This window comes from Ranitomeya variabilis, chromosome 4 (assembly GCF_051348905.1).
Source record: "Ranitomeya variabilis isolate aRanVar5 chromosome 4, aRanVar5.hap1, whole genome shotgun sequence".
NCBI classification, from domain to species: Eukaryota; Metazoa; Chordata; class Amphibia; order Anura; family Dendrobatidae; genus Ranitomeya; species Ranitomeya variabilis.
The window spans coordinates 433,844,281-433,868,819 of record NC_135235.1 but is presented as its reverse complement, the minus strand read 5'-3'; the positions used below and the strand labels follow the sequence as shown (position 1 = coordinate 433,868,819).

Below are 24,539 nucleotides of genomic sequence, written 5' to 3'. Positions count from 1 at the left end.
GCCGTACATATCGGGAGCAGCCTGGTTACCGCAATACTCAGGGAAGTCGCACACCCTGAGCGATTTCAAGGAGAGACTATGTAGTTTGTTTGAAGTGTACCCCCTGTCTGAGAGTCAAAAAATCAGCATCCTCAGTGGCAAGTTAACTGGTGCGGCCAAGAGGGAGTTAAAGTAATGGCCAGACACTAATAAAAGAATTGCCAAGCAAATCTTGGCCAGGCTCAAGGACACCTTTGACACCTGCACTGCAGCAGAAATAAAAATGAGATTCTTTGGGTGCAAACAGAGGGTGCAGGGCTATCTGGGACTATGCCCTTAATCTTCAGGAGGCGCTGTGGGTCATTAAGCAGGTTGACCCCGACAGCATGCAAGACGAGGATAGATTGCTAACCGAGCAGTTTATTGAGGTGCTCCTGTCCAACATCCAAAGGACACAGCTGCGCATCATGGCCCTACAAAAACCCTGACCTAGACTTTGCGCACTATAAAGATAGGGCCATACGGGTGCTGAATGAACCAAATCCCAGCGGCCCATGTCCTTTAAGCACCCAGCAATTACATACCACCAGGAGGCAGCGTCCTTTACCTGACCTCCATTGAGGCCGACGCGCAGACCGTAGATAATGACCCTTCTGCAGAACTACGTCTCCAGGTCCAGGAGTTAACCAAAAGTGTGCCTGCGCTGACCCAAACTGTGCAGTCCATGCAAGTATAATCCCCAAAGGAAAAGATCCAGCTGGCCTCCAGTCCAGATGACATCCCGTGGCGACAGCAGAAGAGAATACCACTGATCAGGGGAAGAGACACCGATTGCTAGTCGATTCAACTGGACAACCCATTTTACGCCACTGCAGCAAGGCAGGGCATTTCCCAAGAAGATGTCCTTTAAACGGACAACCTCTGGGGCAGAGGGCCATACCCCAGCAATAAGATGACTAGGCTCACAGAGTTGGCGAGACAAGTACATTGGAGGATGACCGGTCCTCCCAGTTGTGATTGATGAACGCTTTACTGGGCACTGGCTCCAAGGCAACGACGATGCCATATATCCTTAACAAGTGGTACTGGGCTGACTCTGATATTATCCACGGCCCAGATAATGATCTGACAATAGTCACTAGTAATGCAAGTGGAGTATAATGAGGTGACCATTACGGTGGGGTGAGTAGAGTTGAAAGCGCAAGGTCTGATAATTGTAGATATTGATCGGCGAGAATGTAACCCAATGATGACGCTAGGTACCAATGTGATTGAAAATTGTCTTGGAGAGATTATTGTTCTATTGCAACAGTTAGCCGAAACTGCCAGTTCCAGTGAGCAGTGAGTCCTGCAGAAGGAGAAAGCCCTGATGCAAAGGCAACAGGTAGAGCTGTCTGGTGGAGAAATTAGCTGTGTGAGGGTGAGTGACCCATTCCCCATTGTAATATCTCCCAAAACTGAAATGTTAATTTGGTGTTGAGCTGCTATAGGTATCAGGGGTCAAGATTACCAGGCACTGGTAGAACCAGTGTACTCAGACAGTAGGCCTTCTATCCTGACAGCCAGAGGGGTAGTAGATGTCTGCAAGGGAAGGGTACCTGCACACGTCTTAAATTGTGGGGAGAAAGAGGTCAAACTACTGCGGCATGCCACCGTTGCTAAACTGTTTACTGTCAAAAACAATGCAATACGGGCAGTAGAACCCTTGGTCCAGTCTGACCATATGGAGGACAATGGCTCTGCAGAACAGCTAGAGGATTGGTATCAGAAGCTGCAAATAGGCATTGACTCCACCCCTTCGCACCAAAAGAATGGGGTTTACCAGGTGGTTCAAGAGTATGAACGGGTATTCAGCAAACACCCAGTAGACTTTGGGCAGGTAGAAGGGGTTCAACACCATATCCCCACTGGAGACCATCCAACCATTAAGGAAAGGTACCGCTCAGTTGCCCCGACCCACTACCTCTGTGCCAGGGGCATGTTACCGGAGATTAAAAAAGCGGGGGTCATTAGAGATAGTTGTAGCCCCTGGGCAAGTCCTCGTTAAGAAGACGGTACAATGATTATGTGTATTGATTACATGCAGATAAACCGCATAACACATAAAGATGCCTACTAGTGAATATACTTGAGATTTCCCGAGCTTGCTCGGGTGTCTTCCGAGTAATTTTTAGTGCTTGGAAATGTAGTTTTTATTGCCGCAGCTGAATGATTTACATCTGTTAGCCAGCAAAAAAGTACATGTGGTAGTTGCCTGGTTGCTAGGGAATCCCCACAGGTACTTATGCTGGATATCAGATGTTCAGCTGCGGCAATAAAAACTAAATCTCCGAGCACTAAAAAATACTCAGAGGACACCCGAGCATGCTCGGGAAATCTCGAGTAACGAGTATATTCGCTCATCACTAATGCCTACCCATTACCTCAAATTGAGGAGTCATTGGCTGCCCTGAAATCTGCTAACTGTTTCTCCACCTTAGATCTCGCCAATGAGTACTGGCAGATTCCCATGGCAGAGGTGGATAGAGAGAAGGCCGCCTTCATGACACCCATGGGCTTATGTGAGTTCATCTACATGCCTTTCGGGCATTGCAATTCACTGGGGATGTTCAAGAGGTTGATGGAGTGTTGCCTCGGGCACAAGAACTTCGAGACGGTTCTATTGTACCTGGATGACATCATCGTCTTCTCCAAGACCTATGAAGACCACTTGAAGCACCTGGCTGAGGTGTTCGAAGCTCTGTCCAACTTTGGTCTGAAAGTGAAGCCGTCCAAATGTCACCTTTGGAAGCCCAAGGTGCAGTACCTAGGCCACATAGTAAGAGCAGAATATGTGGCACCAGATCCTGACAAAGTCACCATTATCAGGGATTGGCGAAGACCCAACACCATTCATAAAGTACGGCAGATTCTCAGGTTCATAGGCTACTACCGGAGATTCATCAAGGGCTTCAACAAGATAGCTGCACCCCTGCAAGACCTCCTAGTGGGCCAACTAAGAAGGCCAAGAACAAGAGTCTTCCGTTCAAGTGGAACAACAGGATAGAAGAATCCTTCACCCGGTTGAAGTTGGCTCTCACGGGAGATGAAGTCCTGGCCTACCCTGACTATGACCAACCATTTATACTTTACACTTATGCCAGAAATGTAGGATTGGGAGCAGTGCTGTCACAAGTGCAGAAAGGCAGATAGAGAGAGAGTGATTGCCTACACCAGCAGGAAGCTTTGTCCCACTGAAAGGAACCCTGACAACTATAGTTCCTTCAAGTTGGAGTTTCTCGCCATAGTCTGGGCTGTGATCAAGCAATTCAAACACTACCTGGCTTCAGCGAAGTTTACCGTCTTCACGGACAATAATCCGCTAACTCACTTGGAAACCGCAAAGCTAGGTGCATTGAAACAGCGATGGATGGTCTGGCTGTCCAACTATGAATTTACCATCAAGTACGGAGCGGGGCATAAGAATGCTAATGCTGATGTGCTGTCCAGGATGCCCAATTTACCAGATGGGGAGAGGGCCCAGAAGAGCTAGAAGAAATAGAGCTGCCAGCCTTCCATCGCCATGAGGCGGCCTAGTGCTCCCATTGTATGAGGAACAAGCGCTATGTCGTGCAAGAGGGCGCGTTTTACCCGTTGCCCCACCATTGATGGGCAAAGATGCAGGATGCAGGATAGCGACCTGGCAGTACACCTAGTAAAGGAGTTGCTGACACAAGCTGACTCACACCCTGTTCCAAATGCTCCACAGGAAACGCAACAATTATGGAAGGAGAAGGGCAGGCTGTTCATCTATGAGGGTAAGCTATGCCAGAGGAACATCAACTCGTGGACACGTGAAAAGGTCTGGCAGGTGGTAGTCCCGAAGCAGGATGTGCCAATGGTCTTAAAGGCATACCATAATGGAGCAGGACATGTCGGGTGAAAATAGCTGGAGGTCCTACTTCGTGAGAGATTTTACTGGGTTGGCATGAGGAAAGCCATTGAGAGGTGGTGTCGAGAATGTGGTCCATGCAACCTGTGAAGGAAAGACCATAACAGCCAGCGAGCCCCATTATAGCTGATCATCAGAAGCAGCCGCTTGAACTGGTAGCTTTGGATCACGTGAACTTGACTCTGAGTAGGACTGGCTACACCTATGCTCTGACCATCATTGACCATTACTCAGGGTTCCTGGTAGTCGTGCCTGTCAAAGACCAAACCATGAGGACAGCAGCCAAAGCGTTTCAAGAACACTTTTGTCGACCGCACGGTTACCCTGAACAAGTGCTCACCGATCAAGGCCCAGCCTTTGAGGCAGAAGTGTTCCAGAAGTTCTGTAACCTGTACGGCTGCAAGAAAATCAGTATGATGCCATATCATCCGCAGACAAATGGCATGTGTGAGAAAATGAACCAGGTGGTAATTGACCTGTTGAAGACCTTGCCCCTGGAAGAGCGAAACCTGTGGCCAGAGAAGTTGCCGAATCTGGTAGATCTATACAACCATATCCCGGCAAACTCCACCAACTGCACCCCAGCTAACCTGATGAGGGTGAGACCTGGTAAGTTACCCCTTGACTAGGACATGGGAGTCGTAACACCTCAGATGACACCACCTGATGCCAAGTGGGATACAGAGCAGCAGAAGCAATACCAGAAAGTGCAAGAGTGTGTGGAGCAAAGTTTGTTCCAGGCCAGGCAGAGACAGGAAAAGAGCTACAACCCACAAGTCTCAGCTACTCCTTTAGTACTGGGAGAACAGGTCCTCAAAAGAAAGAGGAAGTTGCACAAACTGGACGATCAGTGGGAGGCTGAACCAGACACCATCATGCCTTTTAACTTTGATAATAACAAGTTATGCCTCGTCAGTAAGAATGGTGGAGAAACCTCAGCAGCAGTGTCAAGCGATCATCTTAAAGTATGCCCTGACCAATTGAGAAACAAAAAGGAAGAACAAGAAGCACCTCAACCCATAGAAGAGGTGGAAGAGAAGATCCATACCATTCTTGGAAATTTTCCCCGGTCTTGGACACAGGTGAATCAAGCCATCGTAGTACCTGTCCTGATCTTTCTCCAGTCTACTGCACCTGAAGCAGCAGAGACTCTAGATCCATCGGCTCCAGTAACAGATGTCACATCTGCAGTGGAATGTGAAAATCTACCCCCCTGCTAGCAATGAATCTGTCAGACCCATGGTGAATCTAAAAAGTCGCAGACAGCTGCCCAGTTTACCAGTAAGATGCAGGCCTACCAGTAGCACAGACACTAGTGGGTCCACAACATCAACAACAAACACACTAGGCCAGGTTAGGTCATTAGAGAAACCAGTACTGCGTAGATCCACTCATAGTACGAGAGGTCAGGTCCCAGCCCGGTATAGGAACTAAAATGTAAATAAGTTAATAACGTGTATAATTGCAATCGTTAAGCATGAGAGCCTACAGAGACTTACTGTATGAACTTTTAAATATTCATAATAACCTATTGAAGGACAATTTGACCCCAGCACTATGTGTGGCCAGGACCTTACTTGTAAATAGTAACCCTAAATTGGCCTTGAAAATAAGCCCACCTACAGAGTGCCCTGTAGCCACGCCCAGGGTTGACACACAAAGTGGGCTAAGGCAGTTCCCACCAACCAAACCCCAGGTACGTGGACAAAGGCAATTCCTGGATGGCAGCGTATGGACTAGGTGCTACAGTAACTGTGTTATTGTTTTTCTTTCTGGGTTTTGGTAATTTTTACATTTTTAAGACTTTGTAGATTTTTATTTATTGTTGTTATTAAATGTTCTAGTTATGTTTTCTCAGTCCGGGAGGTACTGAAACTAACTAGGGGGGAATGTGGAACCCCAGGGTCCGGTTGCCACGGTGACATTGCCTCCCTCTGAGGGGTAATGTCATGCCTGGAGGCAGGAAGGGGTCCCCATGCCAGGTAATACACAGCATGCATCACGATTCCTGCTCCAGGCCAGAGGGGGAGCTCTAGACCTGACTTCAGGGGAGCTCTTCTCTCTGGTCAGGAGGAGGAGTCAGTTAAGCCTGTTGTGCAGTTAGACAGGGGATAGGGAAGGAGAAGAGACAAGGGCTCTGGGGAACTGAAGTTGTGTCAGAGCTGACCCCGGAGCGGAGCGCTGACAAAAAGGATGCCAGAGTCCTTGGCTGTGTGGGTGCTGTATACCCTGACAGCCGAATCTGGAGGGCAGGGTCCTGCAAGCTCCCTGGCCACACTGAACACCCGGAGGCACCACAGCAGACCAAGAGCCCAGGGTTGCCAGTGAAAAGGCAGTGCCCGTGATAGGCTCACGCTGTCTGCCATACAGGTTAAAACCAACACGCAGGAGAGGGCCGCAGGTTAGCTACAGGCAGGAACCCAAAAGGAGAGCACAGAAGGAAGGTCTCCAACCCCACCTGGCAGGGTGGACCCCCTGAATGCCCCCAGGCTAGCCAGACTCCTTCTGTCATCTGTAACTGGTACCCCGGATTGCATTTTCATCTAACAAGAAGTAAAAGGTAAAGAAAACTGCACTTCTCTGTGTCCCTTCCTTATTCTCTGCACCCGAACGTTCACCACCACCTGGACAGCCAAAAATATTTGCCCTGGGGCCCCGCTCTACCTGTGGGGAGCTGTACCATCTTTGCTGCATCACCATTGGCCCCAGTGGACCTGAACCGCAGCGTTAGCCACCCATTGCCGAACACCACGGGTGGCATCACGACTCAATCCCATATAACTATTCCCCATTTTATGACACGGACAGGGCCATGGAGACGGATCATGGCCCAGTGACCTCCTTCAAAGAGCTGTCTGGCCCGGTACCAAGTACCCCCCGGCCCTGGCGGGAGTATCACATGTGTGGGTTACAATTTTTTTTAACTGCTGGATTCCTCCTCCAATATGTACATCAAGTTGTTGCTCTGACAAAATACATGCAGGTCCATCTTGTCTTGGAACAGAATCATCTTCCTGAGTGGTGAGACAACTAGTTTTTCTATTCTTACATGTGTTTTTGGTGTATTTCACAGTGAAAACACACTAAAAAACATATATGCCAATACCAGAAAGTATCACATAGTATTTTAATTTAAAGCATGACATACCAAAAAGAGACAAGAAATGCAGAGTCAAAAATAAGATAAAAACACAAGTTAAAAACAGAAGCAAGCTAATTTACTTAATAGGAGCAAAAATGCTGTAGAAAATCTTTAACATCAAAAACTCACCAAACACTCAGCGTGGGAATGTAGCTATGTAGTGTTCAATGTACAGCATAAAAGATGCTTTATGCTGCAGGTCCCTACATTCCAACAAAAGTATTTAACCCCTTCACAACAGGGCAAATTTTCATTTTTACTCTTGATTTTTCCTCACTTTCTTCCAAGAGCTATAACTTTTTTTTAATTATTTTACATATAGTGTATGCATGCTTGCTTTTTGAAATGTGAGTTATACTTTGAATGACACTATCCATTTAGCCACATTATGTACTGGAAAATGGGGGGAAAAAATCCAAGTGTGGTGAAATTGCAGAACGAAAAAACATAATTTTGACGTTGTTTTTTGGGAATTGTTTTTACGGCGTACATTGTGTGGTAAAAATGACCTCGGAATATGATGTTCCTCATCAGTACGATTACAGTGATGCCAAACTTTATTTTTATTATTTAGTGGGGAAAGAAAAAATTATAAATTTGTCAAAAACATGTTCACTGTTTACATTCACACTTATGTCAGCAGAACCATAAGTTGACATGCTGTAGGTCTTATTTACACAGCTCTTGTCAATTTATGCATGCTTGCTGATATTTTCAACGTGCGTGGAAATTTTCATGACATGGGAACGTACCCTTATAATGATTCCAGAGTTTATAGAGGTTTTTTAGATTTCACTTCTTAGTATTAAGACTACAAAACACTTACAACTAGTTTGATGTTGCCATATTCTGAGCGAGAACGGAGCTTTGCCAACTTGCCAGCCTATTGGGTCATTCTTTAAAAGGCACTTGTACAAGGCAGAAATGGGAGCTGTTGTAAGCAACCCATAGCCCCCTCTATGGTCAGTTGTGGCATCTAAACGGTTAAAAAGTTAGGATTACTGTTATACCTGATTCTGGTCATTAGTGTCTACATATTAGTACCAAAGGTATTCACAAACCACTTTCTTATACAAAATATGTCAAATATATCAAAATTTTTCATTCAGTGGTGGTTGAAATGGTCTCTTCTCTACAGTATGGGTAAGCTGTAGCAGTATTTTGGGACATGTCTATGCCCCTAAGGCAATTGAACAGGATTGGTCATTAATGTTTGGGAGCCATTCATCACATATGTGATCTTCTATCCTTTCCCCTTACTAGATACACTTTCCTCATTATTTGGTTCTTCTCTTTTTAATCTTTATTTTTATTTTTGTTACTTTGCATATTTTTAAACATGTGCAATAAAAATTTGAGATGTATTTTTATATATGTGATTGTTTCTGAACACCTTTGGTCCTTTGGTATTTGTATGTAGGCATTAATATTGTAGAAGTCCACTCTACTGATTGTTCCTAAGTATTGATGGGGAGACTGATAGGAGTTTGTTTCTAGCTAATAATAATATATGCATGCTTTATGAATATTTGTTAGGTCTGGTTGTTACGGATTAGGAGAGCTGTATAATCTAGCAGGAATTGACATGTAGTTGTACTGGTACAGCTCCTGTAACCACACCATCAAGGCTAAGTTCACACAAGCTTATAAAAAATCAAGAAAATGCAAAAGATTTTTTTTCTCCATTTGCCATCCAAGGGCAATCCATTTTATACAGCAACAGATATTTAAAAAATTTCAAAAATAAATACATTTTCCTATGTTAAAGAATTGCAATGTATCTGTAAAAATTGGTTCCCCGTATAGAATCTGATTTCTTCTGCATTCAAAGACTTGAATGGGCGAGTCTCATTCAGCACACGGAAGAAAGTACAGCATGCTGCTATTTTTTCACGCATAGATTTTAGTAGGTGAAAATAAATTCTCATCTGCACTGCCCAATTCAAAAAACATTGGTCAGGTGCTCTCTGTTTTTGCACTTTGACCAGAAGTATGGTTGTGTCAACTTGGTCACATTGTGTCTGAAGTTCTATGCGGTCAGTTCAAAGTAAAAGATTAAATCAAAACCATTACGCAATGTGTAATTTGTGTATATTTCTTGAACATTATATAGGAAAGAAAAATAACTTACTACAGATGGTTTCCGGAAACGGTCAGCTCTTGCTCTGAAATAGGCTTCATCGAATGATGAGTGGCTTCCTTTTAATTTTTCAGAAAGGTTTCGATATAGGCGTTTGGCTGCATTTGGTGAAGCTGGGGCACTGATCTTTTTGGATTGTGTAAGCTGTAGATTTTGCATTTGTTGCGTCATGATTTCTTGGAAATCCTACCAAGAATAGAAAATGTTAATTTTTCGATTATACTCTACACAACTTACTGCACCTGTAATTCATCAGAATAGATGAAATTTAAATGATAAGTATGAGCCAATGTCTGAAAATGTGCTTCACTAGTTTTCCACTGATATTCTATTTCTTTAAGGCCGGGGTCACACTTGCGAGTACAATGCGAGAAACTCGCACCAATACTCGACACTTGGGACCAGAGTGTGCAGCTGCTCTCCTAGTATGTAGTGCCTCAAGAATGAAAAAATGGGATTATTCAAGTGCTGTACTGTAGTACATAGAAGCAACAAAAAACTGACTGGCACACCCAAACTAGTGTGAACAGCTGCATACCAGGAGCAGCTACCTCCATATACAATATACAGAAAGAGGTTGTACACTATCGTGCTAAAGCATGTCAATGTGAAATATATGAAATATGAATAGCAATACGACTTTTGAATATTAGGAAAAAATGAATGAGACGCTTTGCACAAAATTTGGCCAAATAATGTCTGCCCATCAACCAATGTCAAGGTGGTCCCATAAGACTGATGGGTCCCTAACCAGTGCAAATACTCTCTTAGTTTGATGTCTGAATTCCTGGGTGAATGTGAAAAATATTTAGAATCGAGAGTCCTCAGTGGTTGATACCTTTTAAAGGCTAATTGAAAAGATGGTAACAAATTGTGGACTGGGTGAATGTGGACACCTCTCTCAGTAAAGTCTGCATTTACTGTATGGGTAGATAGTAAGCTAACATAGAAACAACAAAAAACTGACTGACACATCCAAACTAGCGTGAATAGGTGCATAACAGGTGCAGCTACCTCCATATACAATAAACAGAAAAAGGTTGCATTCTATTGGGCTAAAGCATGTCAATATAAAATATATGAAATATGAATAGCAGTACGTTTTTTGATTATTAGGAAAAAATGAATGAAACGCTTTGCACAAAATTCACTTTTTCCTACTATTCAAATTTTGTGCGAAGCATCTAATTCATTTTTTCCTAATATTCAAAAGTCAGAAACTATCAAGCCCAGAGGTTAGTAATTTATAGGCATCTTTAAAACGCCCCCATTACTAACCCCATAGTCATATTGTATAAAAAAAACACCCAGAATAAAATCATTTAATTGAAAGAATGACACAAACTCCTTTAACCCCTTCATGACCCAGCCTATTTTGGCCTTAATGACCTTGCCGTTTTTTGCAATTCTGACCAGTGTCCCTTTATGAGGTAATAACTCGGGAACGCTTCAACGGATCCTAGCGATTCTGAGATTGTTTTTTCGTGACATATTGGGCTTCATGTTAGTGGTAAATTTAGGTCGATAATTTCTGCGTTTATTTGTGAAAAAAATGGAAATCTGGCGAAAATTTTGAAAATTTTGCAATTTTCACATTTTGAATTTTTATTCTGTTAAACCAGAGAGTTATGTGACACAAAATAGTTAATAAATAACATTTACCACATGTTTACTTTACATCAGCACAATTTTGGAAACAACATTTTTTTTTGCTAGGAAGTTATAAGGGTTAAAATTTGACCAGTGATTTCTCATTTTTACAACAAAATTTACAAAACCATTTTTTTTAGGGACCACCTCACATTTGAAGTCAATTTGAGGGTTCTATATGGCTGAAAATACCCAAAAGTGACACCATTCTAAAAACTGCACCCCTCAAGGTGCTCAAAACCACATTCAAGAAGTTTATTAACCCTTCAGGTGTTTCACAGCAGCAGAAGCAACATGGAAGGAAAAAATGAACATTTAACTTTTTAGTCACAAAAATGATCTTTTAGCAACAATTTTTTTATTTTCCCAAGGGTAAAAGGAGAAACTGGACCACGAACGTTGTTGTCCAATTTGTCCTGAGTACGCTGATACCTCATATGTGGGGGTAAACCACTGTTTGGGCGCACGGCAGAACTCGGAAGGGAAGGAGCGCCATTTGACTTTTTGAATGAAAAATTGGCTCCAATCTTTAGCGGACACCATGTCGCGTTTGGAGAGCCCCCGTGTGCCTAAACATTGGAGCTCCACCACAAGTGACCCCATTTTGGAAACTAGACCCCCCAAGGAACTTATCTAGATGCATAGTGAGCACTTTAAACCCCCAGGTGCTTCACAAATTGATCCGTAAAAATGAAAAAGTACTTTTTTTTCACAAAAAAAATATTTTAGCCTCAATTTTTTAATTTTCACATGGGCAACAGGATAAAATGGATCCTAAAATTTGTTGGACAATTTCTCCTGAGTACACCAATACCTCATATGTGGGGGTAAACCACTGTTTGGGCGCATGGCAAGGCTCGGAAGGGAAGGCGCGCCATTTGACTTTTTGAATGGAAAAGTAGCTCCAATCGTTAGCGGACACCATGTCGCGTTTGGAGAGCCCCTGTGTGCCTAAACATTGGAGCTCCCCCACAAGTGACCCCATTTTGGAAACTAGACCCCCCAAGGAACTTATCTAGATGCATAGTGAGCACTTTAAATCAACAAGTGCTTCACAGAAGTTTATAACGCAGAGCCGTGAAAATAAAAAATAATTTTTCTTTCCTCAAAAATGATTTTTAGCCCAGAATTTTTTATTTTCCCAAGGGTAACAGGAGAAATTGGACCCCAAATGTTGTTGTCCAGTTTGTCCTGAGTACGATGATACCCCATATGTGGGGGTAAACCACTGTTTGGGTGCATGGCAGGGCTTGGAAGGGAAGGCACGCCATTTGGCTTTTTGAATGGAAAATTAGCTCCAATCATTAGCGGACACCATGTCGCGTTTGGAGAGCCCCTGTGTGCCTAAACATTGGAGCTTCCCCATAAGTGACCCCATTTTGGAAACTAGACCTCCCAAGGAACTAATCTAGATGTGTGGTGAGCACTTTGAACCCCCAAGTGCTTCACAGAAGTTTATAACGCAGAGCCATGAAAATAAAAAATATTTTTTCTTTTCTCAAAAAAATTTTTTTAGCCCTGAATTTTTTATTTTCCCAAGGGTAACAGGGGAAATTTGACCCCAATAGTTGTTGTACAGTTTCTCCTGAGTACGCTGATACCCCATATGTGGGGGTAAACCACTGCTTGGGCACACGTGGGGGTTCGGAAGGGAAGTAGTGACGTTTTGAAATGCAGACTTTGATGGAATGCTCTGCGGGCGTCACGTTGCGTTTGCAGAGCCCCTGATGTGCCTAAACAGTAGAAACCCCCCACAAGTGACCCCATTTTGGAAACTAGACCCCCAAATGAACTTATCTAGATGTGTGGTGAGCACTTTGAACCCCTAAGTGCTTCACAGAAGTTTATAACGCAGAGCCGTGAAAATAATAAATACGTTTTCTTTCCTCAAAAAAAAATTTTTTAGCCCTGATTTTTTTATTTTCCCAAGGGTAACAGGAGAAATTTGACCCCAAGATTTGTTGTCCAGTTTCTCCTGAGTATGCTGATACCCCATATGTGGGGGTAAACCACTGTTTGGGCACATGCCGGGACTTGGAAGTGAAGTAGTGATGTTTTGAAATGCAGACTTTGATGGAATGCTCTGCGGGCATCACGTTGCTTTTGCAGAGCCCCTGATGTGCCTAAACAGTAGAAACCCCCCACAAGTGACCCCATTTTGGAAACTAAACCCCCAAGGGAACTTATCTAGATGTGTGGTGAGCACTTTGAACCTCTAAGTGCTTCACAGAAGTTTATAACACAGAGCCGTGAAAATAATAAATACGTTTTCTTTCCTCAAAAAAATTTTTTTAGCCCTGATTTTTTTATTTTCCCAAGGGTAACAGGAGAAATTTGACCCCAAGAGTTGTTGTCCAGTTTCTCCTGAGTACGGTGATACCCCATATGTGGGGGTAAACCACTGTTTGGGCACTTGCCGGAGCTCGGAAGTGAAGTAGTGACGTTTTGAAATGCAGACTTTGATGGAATGCTCTGCGGGCATCACGTTGCGTTTGCAGAGCCCCTGATGTGCCTAAACAGTAGAAACTCCCCACAAGTGACCCCATTTTGGAAACTAAACCCCCAAGGGAACTTATCTAGATGTGTGGTGAGCACTTTGAACCCCTAAGTGCTTCACAGAAGTTTATAACGCAGAGCCGTGAAAATAAAAAATCATTTTTCTTTCCTCAAAAATAATTTTTTAGCCCGCAATTTTTTATTTTCCCAAGGGTTACAGGAGAAATTGGACCCCAAAAGTTGTTGATCAGTTTCTCCTGAGTACGCTGGTACCCCATATGTGGGGGTAAAGCACTGTTTGGGCACACGTCGGGGCTCGGAAGGGAGAGAGCACCATTTTACTTTTTCAACGCAAGATTGGCTGGAATCAATGGTGGCGCCGTGTCGCGTTTGGAGACCCCCTGATGTGCCTAAAAAGTGGAAACCCCTCAATTCTAACTCCAACACTAACCCCAACACACCCCTAACTCTAATCCCAACCCTAACCACAACCCTAACCCCAACACACCCCTAACCCTAGTCTTACCCCTAATTCCAACCCTAAGGCTATGTGCTCACGTTGCGGATTTGTGTGGATTTTTCCGCAGTTTTTGAAAAATCTGCAGGTAAAACGCACTGCGCTTTACCTGCGGATTTACCGCGGATTTCCAGTGTTTTTTGTGTGGATTTCACTTGCGGATTCCTATTATGGAGCAGGTGTAAAACGCTGCGGAATTGCACAAAGAATTGACATGCTGCGGAAAATACAACGCAGCGTTTCCGCGCTGTATTTTCTGCACCATGGGCACAGCGGATTTGGTTTTCCATAGGTTTACGTGGTACTGTAAACGTGATGGAAAACTGATACGAATCCGCAGCGACCAATCCGCTGCGGATCCGCAGCCAAATCCGCACCGTGTGCACATAGCCTAATTCTAACCCTAATTCTAACCCTAATTCTAGCCCTAAGTGCAACCCTAGCCCTAAGTGCAACCCTAAGTGCAACCCTAAGTGCAACCCTAGCCCTAAGTGCAACCCTAAGTGCAACCCTAAGTGCAACCCTAGCCCTAAGTGCAACCCTAAGTGCAACCCTAGCCCTAAGTGCAACCCTAAGTGCAACCCTAAGTGCAACCCTAAGTGTAACCCTAAGTGCAACCCTAGCCCTAAGTACAACCCTAAGTGCAACCCTAAGTGCAACCCTAAGTGCAACCCTAAGTGCAACCCTAGCCCTAAGTGCAACCCTAAGTGCAACCCTAGCCCTAAGTGCAACCCTAAGTGCAACCCTAGCCCTAAGTGCAACCCTAAGTGCAACCCTAAGTGCAACCCTAAGTGTAACCCTAAGTGCAACCCTAGCCCTAAGTGCAACCCTAAGTGCAACCCTAAGTGCAACCCTAAGTGCAACCCTAGCCCTAAGTGCAACCCTAAGTGCAACCCTAAGTGCAACCCTAAGTGCAACCCTAAGTGCAACCCTAGCCCTAAGTGTAACCCTAAGTGCAACCCTAAGTGCAACCCTAGCCCTAAGTGCAACCCTAAGTGCAACCCTAAGTGCAACCCTAGCCCTAAGTGCAACCCTAAGTGCAACCCTAAGTGCAACCCTAGCCCTAAGTGCAACCCTAAGTGCAACCCTAAGTGCAACCCTAGCCCTAAGTGCAACCCTAAGTGCAACCCTAAGTGCAACCCTAAGTGCAACCCTAAGTGCAACCCTACCCCTAACCCTACCCCTAACCCTAACCCTAATGGAAAAACAAAAAAAATTATATTTTCTGTATTTTATTATTATCCCTACCTATGGGGGTGATAAAGGGGGTGATTTATTCACTATTTTTTTTATTTTGATCGCTGTGATAGAACTTATCACAGCAACCAAAATGTGCAGGAACGAATCTGCCGGCTTGCAGATTCGGCGGGCGTACTGCGCATGCGCCCGCCATTTTCCAAGATGGCGGCGCCCATGAAGCAGACGGCCGGACACCGGGAGGGACATCGGAGCTAGGTAAGTATGGGGGGGTGGGACCGGAACACGGGGGGGGGATCGGAGGACCTGGGGAGCGGACAGGAGGACCGGGGGAGCCGACAGGAGGGAGGAGGGGAGCGGAACGGAGATCGGGGCAAAAAGGACGACTGGGGGGGCGATCGGTGGGCTGGGGTGGGGGCAGATCGGGGTCTCCAGCCACGGCAGATGCTATTGCAGCATCGGCCATGGCTGGATTGTAATATTTCACCATTTTCATAGGTGAAATATTACAAATCGCTCTGATTGGCAGTTTCACTTTCAACAGCCAATCAGAGCGATCGTAGCCATGGGGGGGTGAAGCCACCCCCCCTGGGATGAAGTACCACTCCCCCTCTCCCTGCAGATCGGGTAAAATAGGAGTTAACCCCTTCACCCGATCTGCAGGGACGCGATCATTCTGTGACACAGCATATGCGTCACAGGTCGGGAAGGCACCGACTTTCATGACGCATACGCTGTGTCACAGGTCGGGAAGGGGTTAATGTATCTAAATTAAACCATGCTCATGTCATCGCCCAGTCCACTGCAGCCATGGTCTACTGTTATAAAACAAAAATAAAAAACAAACATATCCCTCACCTGTCTGTTGTGCCGTCTCATGCTATAATCCACGTCTGGGGATGATAAACAGTTTTCAACCTGGACTGTGCTAAGATGCAACCATCAAGGCTGAGAATACTTAATAATGAGCTGCTGTGAGATCAGCCTCAGTGTCTAGCGGTGATGTCACTGAGGTTACCACTGGTCATTGTGGCTGCATTTCCAGCCGAGACCCTGAACTGCAGAGACCTTGGTGAGATCAGGGCTGCACTGTGACACTTTTTCTCACAGTGCTAGCAGTGATCTTACTGAGGTTACCGCAGTTCATTGACCCATCTGGGAATACATCTTCAGTGACCTGCAGTAATCTTGATGATGTCATCATTAGTCACTGAGGCTGCTTTTGCAGCAGCTCATTCCCCTGTGGTTTTCAGCCAGGACGGTTGCATCTTGTCACCATCCAGGTTGAAAACTGTTTATTCCCAGAAATGGATTACAGCTTGGGAAATAACTACAGACAGGTGAGGGATATGATTGTTTGTTTGGTTTTTCTTACAGGAGACCATGGCTTCCCTGGAATGGGCTTTAGGTGAGTATTTTAGTTTATTATTTTAATTTGTTTTCAGGATACCAGGGCTTCAATGGAATGGGTGTAAGGTGAGTATAACTGTGTTTGCTATTTTTAAATAAAAAAGTAAGACTGTGTGTCTCATTATTTATAATAAAGGACTTTATTCTGGGTGTTTTTCATTTTCAATTTGACTATGTGGTTAGTAAAGGGGTCATCTTATAGATGCCTCTCCATTCATTACCCTTGGGCTTGATGTCAACTGACAATACAAAGGTGACATCAACCCCTCAACCATTACAACACTTGCCACCACCACAGGGCAAGTGTAAAGAGCTGGGCAATGTGACAGAATTGGTGCATCGAATAGTTGCAGCTTTGCTGAGGCAGCTGCAGGCTGCTATTTTTAGGCAAGGTAAGGCAATATCCATGGCCCCTTCCCAGCCTGAGAATAACAGCCCCCAGCTGTCTGCTTTAGCTTGGCTGGTTGTCAAAACTGGGGGGACACCATGCTATTTTTTAAAATTATTTAAATAATAAAAAAAATGCTGTGGGACCCCTTTGTTTTTTAACCAGACAAGATAGCTCTGAAAGCTGAGGGTTGCAGCCCACAGCTTCCAATTTTGCTTGGCTGGTTATCAAAAATAGAGGGGAACCCATGTCATTTTTTAAACAAATATTTTTATTTGTAGCACAGGCGCCGGCACCAACTGATAAATACTCCCATCAGTCGCCACCTGCTCTAGCTGTTATAATCAGCAGTAGCAGACATAAGCTGATAGGAGCAGTAGTCCCATCAGCTGACATCATGTGATAGCATGGGAACCACAGCACTCTGATGGCGCTCATCTTAACATGTTAGTAGCCACCGGTGTATCGCATTTCCACACGCAGCTGTTTGGAGCACATGACAAACAATAAAGGATAACATTACAAAAAAGAGCTACTGCTTAATGGTTTATCACTAGTGTTGAGCATTCCGATACTGCAAGTATCGGGTATCGGCCGATACTTGCTGTATCGGAATTCCGATACCGAGATCCGATATTTTTGTGATATCGGGTATCGGTATCGAAACAACATTAATGTAAAAATTTGTAAAAGAGAGAATTAAAATAAAAAATATTGCTATACTCACCTCTCCGACGCAGCCTGCACCTTACCGAGGGAAGCGGCAGCGTTCTTTGTTTAAAATTCGCGCTTTTCTTTCCTTTACATGAGTCCCGGCTTGTGATTGGTTGCGTGCCGCCCATGTGACCGGGACGCAACCAATCACAGCAAGCCGTGACGTAATTTCAGGTCCTTCAGGATTTTAAAATTACGTCCCGGCGTTGTGATTGGTTGCGTCGCAGTCACATGGGCGACGCAACCAATCACAGCAAGCCGTGACGTAATTTCAGGTCCTTAAGGATTTTAAAATTACGTCCCGGCTTTGTGATTGGTTGCGTCGCAGTCACATGGGAGACGCAACCAATCACAAGCCGGGAGGCTGGACACGCGCGCATTTTAAAATTTTAAAATGCGCGCGTGTCCAGCCTCCCGGCTTGTGATTGGTTGACCGCGGCGCACAAAATGAGTGAGGATGAACTAAACCAAACAAGGGGAAACTGCCAATGTTGTCAAAACATCAATTGTTGCATAATAAGTTTGGTCGAATTTGCAGGATGTGTCTCACATTCCCATGTATCACCTCTCAGCTGATGTATTATACAAGCCTCCCGGCTTGTGATTGGTTGACCGCGGCGCAACCAATCACAAGCCGGGACGTCACGGGAGGCTGGACACGCGCCCATTTTAAAAAGCGCGCGTGTCCAGCCTCCCGTGACGTCACGGCTTGTGATTGGTTAATGGCGGCCATGTTGCTGGGACGCGGACCAATCACAGCAAGCCGTGACGTAATTTTGTCACGGCTTGCTGTGATTGGTCCGCGTCCCGGCAACATGGCGCCGTGACCAATCATAAGCCGGGACGTCACTGGAGGCTGGACACGCGCGCTTTTTAAAAAGCGCGCGTGTCCAGCCTCCCGTGACGTCACGGCTTGTGATTGGTTAATGGCGGCCATGTTGCCGGGACGCTGACCAATCACAGCAAGCCGGGACTTCACGTAACCAAGTAAAAGCGCGAATTTTAAACAAACAACACTGCCGGTTCCCTCGCTGAGGTCCAGGCTGCGTCGGACAGGTGAGTATAGCAATATTTTTTATTTTAATTCTTTCTTTTACACATTTATATGGATCCCAGGGCCTGAAGGAGAGTTTCCTCTCCTTCAGACCCTGGGAACCATCAGGAATACCGTCCGATACTTGAGTCCCATTGACTTGTATTGGTATCGGGTATCGGTATCGGATTGGATCCGATACTTTGCCGGTATCGGCCGATACTTTCCGATACCGATACTTTCAAGTATCGGACGGTATCGCTCAACACTATTTATCACATAAAAAGAGAATAAAAAATAATTTTAGCAACAGAAAAATAAAACTACAAAGGTTATAACCAACTAATGGAAAAAACAAATGTACACTAATAATTAAGAATCACAATGGTTGCTCACATCTTTATTCAATTTAAATTTTGCTTATTGATTAAATAAATGCACAGCTATATATATATATATATATATATATATATATATATATATATATATATATATATATATATATATATACAGTACAGACCAAAAGTTTGGACACACCTTTTCATTTAAAGATTTTTCTGTATTTTCATGACTATGAAAATTGTACATTCACACTGAAGGCATCAAAACTATGAATTAACACATGTGGAATTATATACTTAACAAAAAAGTGTGAAACAACTGAAATTATGTCTTATATTCTAGGTTCTTCAAAGTAGCCACCTTTTGCTTTGATGACTGCTTTGCACACTCTTGTCATTCTCTTGATGAGCTTCAAGAGGTAGTCATCGTCATGAAGTACAGAAAAATCTTTAAATGAGAAGGTGTGTCCAAACTTTGGTCTGTACTGTATATATATTTTCATTATATATACATATATATTATTTACTATATAATTGTTTAAGGGTCACTTCCGTCTGTCTGTCTGTCTGTAACGGAAATCCCAAGTCGCTGATTGGTCCGGCGGCAAAATGGCTGCTCCCTACTCCCCGCAGTCAGTGCCCGCTCCATACTCCCCTCCAGTCAGCGCTCACACAGGGTTAATGGCAGCATTAACGGACCGCGTTATGCCGCGGTGTAACGCACTCCATTAATGCTGCTATTAACTCTGTGTGACCAACTTTTACTATTGATGCTGCCTATGCAGTATCTATAGTAAAAAGATCTAATGTTAAAAATAATAAAAAAAAAATAGTTATATACTCACCGTCAGTCGGCCCCTCGGATCCAGAACAAGCCTTTCCCGCTCCTCGCAACGTTCCAGTGACCTCTCCATGCATTGCAATCTCGCGAGATGATGACGCAGCAGTTTCGTGAGACCGCTACATCATCATCTCGCGAGACCGCAATGCACTCTTGGGACCGGAGCGCATGACGAGCATCGGTAAATGCTTCACCTGGATCCGGGGGCCAACGCAAGGTGAGTATATAACTATTTTTTATTTTAATTCTTTTTTTTAACAGGGATATGATGCCCACATTGCTATACACTATGTGGGCTGTGCAATATACTATGTGAGCTGTGCAATGTGCTATGTGGGCTGTGCAATATACTACATGGGCTGTGCAATATACTACGTGGGCTGTGCAATGTACTATGTGGGCTGTGAAATGTACTACATGGGCTGTGCAATGTACTACGTGGGCTGTGCAATGTACTACGTGGGCTGTGCAATTTACTACATGGGCTGTGCAATGTACTACATGGGCTGTGCAATATACTACGTGGGCTGTGCAATATACTACGTGGAATGTGCAATGTACTACGTGGCTGTGCTATATACTACGTGGGCTGTGCTATATACTACAAGGGCTGTGTTATACACTACGTGGGCTGTTATATACTACGTGGCCTGTGTTATACACTATGTGGGCTGTGTTATACATTACGTGGGCTGTGTTACATACTGCGTGCGTGGGCTGTTATATACTACGTGAGCTGTGTTATATGCTACGTGGGCTGTTATAAACTACGTGGATGTGTTATATGCTATGTGGGCTGTTATACACTCCGTGGGCTGTGCTATATGCTACGTGGCTGTGCTATATACCCCGTGGGCTGTGCTATATACTATGTGGCTGTGCTATATACTACATGGCTGTGCTATGTACTACGTGGCTGTGCTATTTACTATGTGGGCTGTTATATACTACATGGCTGTGCTATATACTATGTGGCCAGCCATGAGCAATCAGCGACAGGCGCAGTCCGGCCGCGAATTGGTGCGGGATTTGAACCACGCTTTGCTAATTGGTCGCGGATGGCCGAATCCTGTGTATAAATTGCATTATTCTAAAATCTGCATAAATAAACTACATACATATTCTAGAATACCCGATGCGTTAGAATCGGGTTACCATCTAGTGTATATATATTCATATATATAAAAGCTATGTTTAGTCTATATATAGATAGCATGGATAAAATATTCATTTTCATTATTGTACATCAACATATTACGTATTAGGCGTGATAATTCAGATATTCTATCCTTTGGTATTAAATTATATAAAAAAAATTCCATGGTCACTGTTAGAATGGTTCTTTCAATTGCTTTTGGTCCATACATCTTTAGTTTAGATATGTAGAACTTTGCTATCAAAGATGCTTTTTACAAAAAAAAAAAAACTATTATGAAGCTATTTCTGGATTCTTTAAGGTTGTGTCACATTTTAGTTAACAGGAAAAAATGTTTTAAATAACTACTGTTTTTAATAACTCATAAAACATAAAATATTTCAAATTAATATTTTTTTAAAAAGCTTCCTCAGAAATTTAAAAAAATATTGGTTATAAAGAAAGCCTCTGCATAGAAACAGAAGTCAAGAGACTCAGCTGTCTTTCGAGCTAATACTCTTGAAATGTGGAGAATTTTGAACATTTTTCAGCCTAATTATTTCAATATGAAATGCTGAATGAGCTTCCGTTTCAGCCTTCTTCTGAGCCCTGTGCCAAAGGAACAATGATTGTGCAAGCCCCCTCGTGTCTCCCATCTGCTCCAGTTGTTTATGAAAAGGGGTAATACTCATGTCATAAACACAAGGGTATTTGATTACAAGTAATCCCCAAAGAGAATGATCCACTGAAGGCAGACATAGGCTCATCCTTACACGTACACAGTCACAGGCTGCGGATAATTTGGGAGCTTGACATGTCAGCTTCCTCTTACATCAGAAAGTAATTGATGAACTGTTTTCTAGATGCTAATGCAGAAAATTCCAACAATCTCTGGCATCCCACTAGTGCTTCCTGTATGTTCCAACACAATAGATTAAATGAAGGGGTAAAACATAAAATGCAAAAAGGAAGGTAAAATTTATTTTAATCTAAAGTCACATGTCCACCTGTCACATGTTCGACGTTTTGCTGAATTTTGTGAAATGTATACATTAATTTTAACTGATTTTTTAATACATTTTATGGGTTGTTTTACATTTGTTTTGCCTGTGCTTTGTATATACAGACAAGCTGAAATTGTTGGCACTCTTTAAATTGATCCAGAAAATGAAGTACTTCTCCACGAAAATTATTGCAATTAGACATGTTTTGTTATACACATCCTTTATGTGAATTGGAACACCACAAAAAAACAGAGAAAAAAGGCAAATTGAACATACTTTCACACAAAACCCCAATAATCGGCTGTACAAAATTGTTGACACCTTTCCAAAATTGTGGGTAAACAAAAGAATGTGATGCTAGTTCAAATTCACCTGTGGCAAGTAACAGGTGTGGGCATTATTAAAATCACATCACACCTGAAACAAGATATAAAGGGAAGAAGTTGACTCTATCTTTACATTGTGTGTCTGTTTGTACCACACTAAGCATGGAGAACAGAAAGAGTAGAAGAGAACTATCTGAGGACAGCCAAAATTGTTGAAGAATAGCAACAATCTCAAGGTTACAAGTCCATCGGCAGAGATCTTGATGTCCCTTTGTCCACAGTACACAGCATAATCAAGAAGTTTACAATCCACGGCACTGTAGCTTATCTCTCTGGATGTGGACAGCAAAGAAAAATTGATGAAACATTGTAATGCAGGATTTTCTGAATGGTAGATATGAAGTCCCATTTAAGTTCCAAAGAAATTAATTCTGTCCTGAAAGCATAGTGTGTACCAGTGTTAGCATGGACTATCCATCAACATTTCAATGAAATGAAACCCTATGGCAGGAAACTCCGGACGACCTCACTGCTGACACAGAGACACAAAAAAGCTAGACAGCAGTTCACCAAAGTGTACTAGAGTAAGCCAAAATTCTTCTGGGAAAGTGGCTTGTGAACAGATGAGACCAAGACAGAGCTGTCACGATCCAGTTCGTGGTTTGTTTTCTGCTATCCTCTCTCTGGACTAGTCATGCAGAGGTTAATCCCCTTGGCCTCGTTTTGGAGCTGGTTGGGCTTTTTAAGTCCTCTGTAGTCTTCTGGCCAGTGGCAGTGACAGTTCCTGCTTCCAGGCTAGAGCAGCTGACCCATATACCCTGTTTTTCCCTCTGCCTCTGACTTTCCGTATTTGTATTAGACCTGTTCCCTATCCCTGATTTAGTGTTTGTCTGGTGGTTTCCTTACAGTGCATGACTCGGCCTGATCTCTGACCCCGCTTCTTGTTTTTTGTCTCTGTACCACATTCTCCGACTGGCTTTGACTTTCCGGCATGTACCCTGACTTTGTCTTACATATCACGTTTTGGATACCGCACTACCGCTTGGCTTTGACTTCTGGCTTGTCTCTGACTATGTGCTCTGCAGTGACTTCTGGTATTTCATCTCCTGTTTGTTGCAGACCGGCCTGTCTGACTACTCTGCCGCCTCCTAGTGGTGCTCTGCGCCTTGCACTGTGGTGCTACATGGTGAGTGCTACTTTGTTCCCCTTCCCTGCGCCCCCTGGGGGAGGTTGCATGCAACTGCCTTGCAGTTGCATTGCAGAGCATTTTGGAAAAGCACATCATTCTACTGCTTACAGAAAATGAAATGAGACCTGCAAAGAAAAGAACATAGTACCCACAGTCAAATATGGTATAGGTTCAAAGATTTTTTAGGGTTGTTTTGATGCCTCTAGTACTGGGTGGCTTTCTATGTGCAAGGCATCATAGATAAGGAGAATTTGCAGAAAATCTGTTTTACTGGTATCCCATATAATAAATCCAAATCCAGACCTAAAGTATATGCATTTTTCTTTAATCAGTGGACATGTTTCAAAGTTCCACAGACTTCTTTATCATGATTTATAAACAATTTAAATGTGTATATATAAATAAATCAGGTCAGTATACACCTTAAGTATATACCTTTAGTATACACCTTTATCTCCCTTGGATAAAACACTATTGCACTGTCTTTTTCATCCTAATTTTATTCTGCAATGCATCATGAGATCTAAAGATTACCAAAGGATTTTACATCGCAATGTACGATAGTGTCAAGTGTCAGAAAGCTGGGTTTGCGTGCTAGGTCATAAGTCTTCAAGCAGGACAATCACACCAAACATACTTCAAGAAGCACCCAGAAATGGATGGAAACAAAGCACTAGAAACTTCTGAAGTGGTCAACCATGAGTCCAGATGTAAATTCCATTGAACACATGTGGAGAGATCTTAAAAGTGCTATTGAGAGAAGGCGCCTTTCAAATTTGAGGACCTGGAGCAGTTTGTAAAAGAAGAGTGGTCCAAAATTCCAGTTGAAAGATGCAAAAGCTTTTTAATGACTATAGGAAGTGATTCAGGGCACTTATATATTCCAAGGTGTGTACAACCAAATATGAAGTTACGAGTGCCAACAATTTTGCCCAGCCTTTTTCTCTTTTTTTTTACCAATGTATGCAAAGAAAATAAATATATGAATAACAAAACTTGAATTGCAACCATTTTCTCTGAGAAATACTTCATTTTCTGGACCAATTTCAAGGATCTTAACATTTTTGACCAAGACTGTACATTCGTTAAATTATCCCAATTAATTG

At 43.4% G+C, this 24,539-nt stretch overlaps 1 protein-coding gene across 1 annotated transcript in view; it reads right to left on the bottom strand.

The window, feature by feature from the left end:
- ANKFN1 (ankyrin repeat and fibronectin type III domain containing 1) overlaps positions 1–24,539 on the bottom strand; it is a 1,096,304-nt gene that overhangs the window by 928,488 nt on the left and 143,277 nt on the right. The window contains exon 2 of the mRNA XM_077257596.1: positions 9,184–9,378. Within this exon, the coding sequence (XP_077113711.1) occupies positions 9,184–9,363 (180 nt within the window). The 5' untranslated portion in view covers positions 9,364–9,378. The remainder of the gene's footprint in view (positions 1–9,183; positions 9,379–24,539) is intronic.